We start from the raw sequence: 8,947 nt of genomic DNA, 5'->3' as shown, positions 1-8,947 counted from the left end.
CTTAAAATTAAAAGGCTCTTAATAGAAGAGAAAAAAACCTATGAACACAAGACTCAAAATAATTTTCACTGGGCTCTGGACGCCCCTGCCACAGTGTGGTGCTGAGGGCTAGACCACAGCGAGCTTTGTAGTGCTTCAGACTTACAGAGGATTTTGCCCACTTCCATAGTAGAGACAAAAAGGAGCTTTTCATCTGCAAATGGCCTTCGTTTCCCCCTTGATAAAAGGACCCTTGACTCCAGCCCAGCTATGCTGGGTAGGGACAGGCAAGGGTACCCACCGAGGTGGGCTACCTTGCGATTGTAACTGCACTGTTATCACAAATTAATATATAAATATATACATTAAAACCTGCGCTGTTGCATGAATGAATTGACATTAAGGTTCAGCACTGACTTTGCATTTGATTATTTTTTCAAGGTCAGTATCTGAATACCTGGGGGCCATATTTAACAGCATCAATAAGTAGTTACATCATTTTAATTGCTACGAACAGCATAGCTTCTCCATGCTGCCTCCCAGTCTGTATTCATCTCGTATCTCTGTTTTACATTGCAAACTCTCCAGGCCAGGGCGTTCATTTTTATGGGTTTTAGTACCTAGCACCATAGGATCCTTCTCCATGATTATTTAATGCTACAGCGCTGCTACTAGTAAATAATTATGATCATTGCTTTTGATTCCGTATCACAGGATTCTTCTCACGTATCCTGAGGATGCGCTGCTCTGATGATTGCTGTGAAGGCCAGTATTTAGCAGGATATGGTTTTTCAGTTTGCCCACTGCACAGTCTATTATTAGAGTGCAGATTCAGCCCTCCCGTGCCTTTTCATGCATAGCAGAGAGAGAGAGATCTCTTTTCTTCACTGTTAGCAGCATTAATGATACCCTTCTGAAAGTGATGTGTGAATAGCATCATTAAACTGCCTTGCAAGCGCAGGTGTAAAGGTGTTTTTTTTGGTGTGTGCTGTACATATGGAGGAATGATATATTACATGATAAAAATGAGGTATAAGGTTGAGAAGAAACAGAAAAGACAACACAGAGAGGTAGATGATCATTGTAGGGCCCTTCCAACTGAACTATTCTGTTCTATTCTACTCTAGGCTAAGCTTAGCTCACCTGATCCAACTTACTCAACTCTTCTTGCAGACCAAAGGAGCTTTCAAACCTAAGGTGTTTCTCCCTGTGTTTCAAGTAAACTCAGCGGGTGAAAACCATATCCCTGTTGTGACAGTTATTCAGCATGTCCGCTGGTAAAATCATGTACCAAGTGAAGGCCTGTTCTAGAGATACTAACCGGGGGTCCTGAGTTGCAGTAGCTTCCCATTGGAGTTAATTGGCTGGCCCAGAAATATTGCTTCTCATTCAGGTTTATTTTGCGCTGAAGTGGGCTATATTTGGATGCACTCCAGCATGGCCTACCAGATATCGTGACCATAAGCCACACAAATCAACCATGTACCTCAATAAGTTGCAGGGGCTGCTTTGTCCAGTTTGGGTTGGTTTGTCCAGTTTATCTGAGGAGCAAGGATCTCACTTTCCAAAGGAAGTCTTAATTGCATTTTAAAGGAGATAAAAATGAAATTTAATGAATGTATACTTGACCTTCTTTACAGGATTTCCCACTCCATATTAAGCATTTTTTTTTTCTCAGAGTTTATTACCAGCTTTACATAAAACCCAGCTTCCTTTCTGGGCACGTGACCTATCTTTGTGTTCATTTAACCAACCTAAATTATTTCTCTCTGTTACATTCTTACCTAAAGAATATAGTGTTTGCCTTAGTTTGGGTGTAAGTGTATGTACCTTATTAGGCTCCCATTTGTAAATATACGTTTATAGCTTTACATATCTACATGCTTGCATCTGTATGTGTGGTGTTTGTTAGCCTGCAGAAAAGGAGGCTGGATCAGAAAGTAAGGGGAGCATTAAGGAGAAGAGGTGATTACGAGAGGCTGCCAGAAGAGTTAAATGTGGCTGAGGGTTGGTCGTGTTGGCAGTGGTTCATTTTTGCATGGACTACACTGGAAAACAAAATGCTAAATTGGAACAGTCCTATGAAAATGTAGTTTTCCTTTCAGAGCTAGATCAAGAGGGGAACCATTCCTAGTAAATTAGGACTGGAGCAATAAAGCCAGCCGCTTAGGTGGGACAACAACAGGTCTGGTAAAGCAACGTGATGGGTATAACTCTGCATAAATAATGCTGATGATGATAACTTCGAAGCCGTGGTCACCTAGAGCCCACCTCTCCTAGCCTAAAAACAAGAATGTGGTTCAAGCGTTATTGAAAATGCCAGAGTCCCTCTTTCGTCCCTTGCCACGTCTTTCTCTTCAACAGCATCCTGCTCTCTGTGCCATGCAGAGTCTCCTCTTGCATGATGGAATGGAATAGCGAGACACACTTTTTTCGTCTAGGAGTATCTCTGGGTCTGGTGCATTTATTTTGCAGTGTGGATTGGTCGTATGTTAGAGATTAGAGAAAAAGGGACTTGTAGCTTCATGTGTGTAGCTGTCAGTTAAGGGGATGGACATTAGTAGCAGCTGCAGCTACATCTATGAGTGTTTCCTTAGGGTTTTATGAGCATAAACAGATTACAACCAGATAAAAAATAGATCAAGAATTTAATTATAAACTCTGAAATGTCCTTAAATCCGTGCATGCACAATAGGGTGTTTCCCAGAGCTGAATGGTGTGATACAAGGCCGTCTGCTGCTTCAGAGGTGTTTTATGGGCTTGGAGCAGCCATGCAGGGTGATAAGAATGGGTTAAGAATCTCTATTTGAGCGCATGTGTGAGAAGCTGTGACAGATAGGCTTCACAAGCACAACCATGAAATTAATTCTTGCCAGGGAAAACAAACCACAGACAGAGCCACTCATGCACCAACCAGTCACAGTTTGCAATGTTAGCTAAAGTTTATCAAAATCCCCAGACAAAAAATGTCATTAAGATACAGTTAAGGTTATAGACAGATACCAATTCCCAGGCAAGAAACTTCATTAAGGTACACTCAAGGTTGTAAACACATGTGCCAATTAAATTCAAACAACAAGATCTAAACACTGTCATTATTTACAATGTTAAATATTTGGAAATTAAAGTTACTGCTGTAGATAATATGGTTTCTATAAAATTCGTAATCACGTTTCAACAAACTAAACTTCTGCTGCTGTTCAGTATTACCTTGCCTTCTATTCCTAGCTGTGACATTCCCTGCCATAGGATACTGTGAAAGCTAAAAGTCTACATAGGTTCAAAAAGTTCTGCACAGATTTTTGGAGGAAAAAAGCCAGCTGCAGGTACTGAAAGCAAAGCAGACACCGTTTATTCTGGAGTACTCTGAGCCACAAGAAGACCTAGAGAATATTCTGAGGAAAATCTCTTTCGACTTGCCTTGTTCTTATATATGTCCCTGCAGATCAGACTGGACACTCACAAAGATGGTCTCTTAGGGTGGATGGTCCTTTGGTCTGAAGCAGTATTGCTGCCACCACCACATCCCCGCAGTCACAGCATGATAGTAGACTAGATCTCGTGTGTAAGGAAGCTATGGCAAGCAGTGCACTGTTTTAGAGAATACAGGATGCAAAACAAGTAATTAAACGTGAAATCCTTGCAACTGAATTTCAGCCGAAGGGTTTAGAAGGGACACTCTGCCTCTTAAATGCAGTGTTAGACCCTTGAGATATTATTTAATTAGATTTTTCATTATAACATAGTTGTGAACATTGTCTTTTCTCTTTTAGCTTCAATAGTGATTGGGAAATGGTGGTGTGAGATGGAGCCCTGCCTAGAAGGAGAGGAATGTAAGACGTTGCCTGATAATTCTGGATGGATGTGTGCGACTGGCAATAAAATCAAGACCACCAGAGTAAGTCGTCTTTCTGTCTATACCCAGGAGGTCTTAATAGGAAAGGGAGTCACTAATGATTGCACACCTATATCTTTTCCATCATCATGTCTGCTGTAAAAGTCTTAAAGATCACTGCACAATTCCCCAGCCACCCAAAGCTTCTGGCCATGATCTAGTGAAAATTCAGATGGATTCAGACTGATCAGCCTGAAGCCCAGGCTTGATAATTGCCAGGTTGGAGCTGCTGAATCACCAGGACACTTTCTTACAGACATTGCTACCTCAGAAGAAAACCTAGGGCACATCACTGAGTCCCCTTCTGGTGGCTAAAGAGAAGAATATTAGATCAAAGGGATCTGCTAGATCCTACATCCATTCCTTGGCTGTTCCAAGCCACATCTGTATTAGCAGCTGTACAGGGGTTTTGTAGCATGAAATGGTGCTGAGGACTCCACTCGCTATCTGTACTTCAGGTCTTACTTCAGAGCAGCTCTAGCCCCATGCACCCGTTGGTCACATACTCTTGAAATGCTGGAGATTTGGGTAACACAGGCCAAGTGGTGATGACTTCCACCATGCATTGCTAGGATAATGCAGTGAGATGGCTGCAAAGAGAGAGAATGTGCATGAGCTGGCTAAACTTCTCCCACTATGAAATGACCTTCAGAAAAAAAAAAGGGTTTTTTTCAAAAATAGATTCTAGATTTTCTTTTGCATTGTGCCAGTGTTTCACAACCATTTTCTTAAAACTGCCGTGTATACCTGTATTCAGCAATTTTAATTAAATTATTTTCATACCATGATTGAATTTTTTTCCAAGAAAATTACATGGTTGTCAACTCAAAATATATGAGTAAATTTTGTTTTTCAGTGAAGTGGAAAATAACTTTTGAAATCTGTTAAATGAAAAAAAACCCACACAAATTTTCAACACATTCAAGACTTTTTCCTTTTTCTACAATCCTAACTCCAGTCATTTTTCATGGCTTCCAGGCCTTTTGTTGAAGGAGGAGGTTTTACCCCAACTGATCCCCAGGCTATCTGAATTCTTTTCTTTTCCTCCATATGATTTACCCCAGGATGAATGATTTGTATCGGAACCGTAGTTCCTTGGATGGTGCCTTCTGGCATGGCTAATCTCACCACCACATGAAATTACTAGGATAGATACTAATTTAGGAGGTTTTCTCTGCTGAAGGCAGTAAGTGGCCCCTGAAAACACGATGCGTATTATCTCTTTGTCGTCTCCCAGAGCAAAGGAGAAAGCATGGAGGGAACTGTGATTCCTTGGCTCAATTTCTTCCTGCAGTGTTGTTGTTGCTGCAAACCTCTCTACGCTCACAGCTGATCTCTCCATACTGAAACACCACTGGAATATTGTGCCCTAATGGATGTGCCTTGCAGTGCAATTGAAAAAAAAAAAAAAAAAATTGAACTTAGTACATGTCCTTTTCAGTGAGGCAACATTTTCTCACTGAATTGGGGAATTAAAATGGAAGAAAGTGATATTAAAGAAGCAATAAGCAACATGAAGAAGTATGTTACACTTTTGTTAAATTACAGTAATTCAGTACTTCTGCAGTCTGTCTGCAAATTATATAATTTAGGAATTGCATTTGCTTTTTTCTGTGAAATTGTCCTGCTCTTAACTTCCCCAACCCTCATCATATAAACTAGTTTTAGGCGATAGCCTGCATCTAGAAGTGATTGCTAGAAATTTAGCAGCTTCATTAATATGCAGATGTATGGTCCAATCTATTCAGTATGCACTATTGTATTTCATTTAAATTAAATACTTACAGAGTGAGTGCTCATAACTGAAAAAATATTTCTTCATTTACCCACAGGAGTTATTTTAATTAGCTTGTGAGGGGAGTACCTTATGGTGCTGCTTCCAGTAGAATTTTGCTTTGTTGCTTTAAAATATCATTACAGCACCCAATTGACAGAGGCAACATGACATGATGTGCTTAGCAACTGCCTCTTGCGTTTTCTAAGCAAAAATTCTTACTTCATAATCCCTGAAACTTTGCTTGAATCTGTGCTGCTGCTTCAAGTCTAGCAACATAAATATAAAATAATAGAAGCAATCAGATCCTGAAACAGGCATTTTTTTTCTTTGTTTTGTCATTTCAGATGGCATCAGAGAAAGAGATTACACTATAATCTGTACTGACCCCAATCCAGGCTGCAAGATTGGGCCATGTGTGTCTAATCTATGTAGTTAAGGAAGTTAAGAAAGCAGAAGAAACAAGGCAAATCAGTCAACATCCTAGATATATCTGTGGTGATTAGCCAAAAAGCTAGACCAAGTCACCATAGGCTGTAAATGGTTTTAATGAAGGTTTTCCCTTACACTAAATACATTTATGTTAGGCAGCTGCTGTCCTGACAAGGAAAACATTCGCATTTATGACTCACAGGATTAAAATACCTATTAGTACATTCTTCAAGGTACACAGAAAATCACATATAAGCATGTGTGCATGTATATATATATATATAAAAATACATGTATATACACAATATATGTAATTTTACTGTATAGTGTATTACTGCATGGTTGGTTCTCGGATGTGATTAATGCTGATTAGTGTCAGAAGAAGGTGGACGACAGATCCAGTGAAGGCTTTGCCAGCACATCCTCCATCCCTTCCTTTCCACGCATTTATTCCTGTGTTTGTTTAGTCCTTTAGCATAGCTCACTAATTAAGTTGTTAAATCTGAAGGTATAAAGCCCACAGCCTCTGTAAATCAATTTGTTTTCTATTGATGGTCAGAGCAGGTAACAAACACTGGAAAGAAATAATTTTGTAATTAAATTTTTGGAGGAGTTTCAACACTTTTTTTAATCCCTATTCACTCCTTTTTTTAAAGAAAATGCATTTCAGTGCTTTCTTAAAAATGTGGGGCTCTTGGAACTGTACTAGGACCTGGCTGGAGATCACGTCACTACATTTCAGCAGAGCAACGGGCACCAGGGGAAATGCAAGAGCACGATCTCAGTCTGGATGCTGGGAGATGGTGCCCACGAAGGCACATAAATGCCTGTAAGAACCAGAGCTGCTGAAAAACATTAAAACATGCTTCTTCATGCATCCTGTGTTTTGTCCCTTCCCATCTGAGCGAGGGAGTCGCTCACGAGCTCTTGACATCGGATTGGTGTCTCCACATGCCTTTCCATGCACCGCTTTGCCGGGCCCTTGAGGAACGCCGTGCTCTTTCCCAGCGCCTTCTGCCCGGGCCCATGTGCATGCTGCACTGCAAAAATGCCCTTTTGATGTAATCCCCCCTAATAACACCTGGCGTTCATGTACTAGCTCTCTAAATTCTTCAAACAAGCCGTTTTTCTGCTGATACTGTGGAGGATGGAAATTAAAGCGTTGAACATTTGGGGACGGGCAGAGCAGCTCACCTCGGAGCATCTCTCCAGCTTCACAGCCTGCACCCTCTATTACAGCCCACCTACCCCCCAGTTTCCAGAGTAACACTTTCTTTACCACACATTTTGCTATCAGAGCAATGGGGGCCATTTTACGGTGCCCCGAGGGACCCTAACACCACATTTCCTAGCAGCCAGTGCTCATCTCACGCTGCAGCAAATAGCACCTGAGGTGCCCACGGCCCCTTGGCACAGTGGTCCCTTGTCATTCCCTGCTCCTACACCAACCACACAAATCCTTGAGGCAGTGTGCAAACGAGAAAGGGATGTGCTCAACCCCAAGAGAGAAAACCCAGCGGGGTCACTTGTCGGTGGCAAACCAGGAGAGCAGAAAAGGGCAACTGGGGGAAGGAAGGAAATGGTAACTAACCCTGAAGTTTTATTTTATTTTTTTTAAGCTGTCCAACTAGGTTAATATGTCAGATGGTTTCCAGATTAAGTTTTTTTTAGAGCAGTGAAGAAACCCCTCTATTTTTGTGATAATGTGATGCCTCTGTAATTAAAAAGAGGTCAGTTCAAAGCAGCAGCACAAGATAGTAAATACCGCTTGCTGTAGGACTTGCTGCTGCATTTTGTCATATCACCTAGTGTATAGCTAATAATTTGTAGCCCCGATTTAATGCCCAAACCTGCTCATATTCAAGTCAACTTTTGAGTTTCATTGCTGACCTAGTCATCTAGCAAAGGGTTGGACCCTTCGTGCCATTCATCTGTGTGTATCAGTGTGGGAATGAACCTAAAGTTTCTCCTGGAGGGAGCTATTTCTGCTTCTGGTCAGTCATTCTTATTTCAGCAGCCTAAAAAAAAAAAAACCTACCTCTGGGTCGTGGTGTTTCCTCTTCAAGCCATCAGTGGGCTCGCTCAGATCAGTTGTGGTGCTAGTCGTAAAGAGCGATGGGTTTACGGTCTCTTGCAGGCCGTGTTATCTCACCCAAGGTGAGTAGATGAAGTCGGTCAGGCTTTCCAGTCTACTATATAGCTGGGCATTCCTATCCTGCCTCTCTTTGGGTAAGTGGGTTGGTGGACGGTCCAAATGAACCTGAAAGATGGATCCACCTTCATGTCCTTGTCCAGCAGAAGTTACTGACATCACTCTGAGAAGGGGAGGGTGGAAGGCTGGCCCCATGCCCAAAGCTCTCCTGGCATCCCCTGCACCACCAGCCCTGGTGATCGATGCACATCCAGGATCTCCCAAGGCACAGGCAGGAGCTCGCTCGGGGTCTGCCTCTTCCACATCCTTAAATCCCTGCAGCCCCAAGAGAAAAGAACGTCCTCAAAATACTGCAATTTAAACTCAGCTCTACCATGAGCAGGGCAAAGTTCCAGGAAGCCTGGGTCTTTCTTTCCTCTCATAACATATTTTATATAACTAACTGACTCTTTCTCACTTTCTTACTGCAGATCCACCCGAGGACCTAACAGAGCGCCGTCTGCACGGAGACAGTGAAAGCCCTGCTGATTTATGAGGACAAAGTATTGAAAGTTTAAAACCATCTCAGCATTTACAAGCCAAATGGATTTCTTATTTGCACTTTGACTGTTTACCAGATAACAACAGTGGCTTTACTGTGTGAAAGAAAGTATTCAGTGGAAATAATGCCCCTGATTTTTGACAGCTGAAAATAAAAATGAAGAAAATGGTTCCT

At 41.7% G+C, this 8,947-nt stretch overlaps 1 protein-coding gene across 1 annotated transcript in view; it reads left to right on the top strand.

Annotated features, from left to right (window-relative positions):
* TAFA1 (TAFA chemokine like family member 1) overlaps nt 1-8,720 on the top strand; it is a 48,990-nt gene extending 40,270 nt beyond the window's left edge. The window contains exons 3-4 of the mRNA XM_009646010.2: nt 3,753-3,877; nt 8,703-8,720. Coding sequence (XP_009644305.1) covers nt 3,753-3,877; nt 8,703-8,720 — 143 coding nt within the window. The remainder of the gene's footprint in view (nt 1-3,752; nt 3,878-8,702) is intronic.
* Nucleotides 8,721-8,947: the final 227 nt, after the last annotated feature.

Source organism: Egretta garzetta, unplaced genomic scaffold (assembly GCF_000687185.1).
Source record: "Egretta garzetta isolate BGI_Z169 unplaced genomic scaffold, ASM68718v1 scaffold228, whole genome shotgun sequence".
NCBI lineage: Eukaryota > Metazoa > Chordata > Aves > Pelecaniformes > Ardeidae > Egretta > Egretta garzetta.
This window is presented reverse-complemented; position numbering and strand designations above follow the sequence as displayed.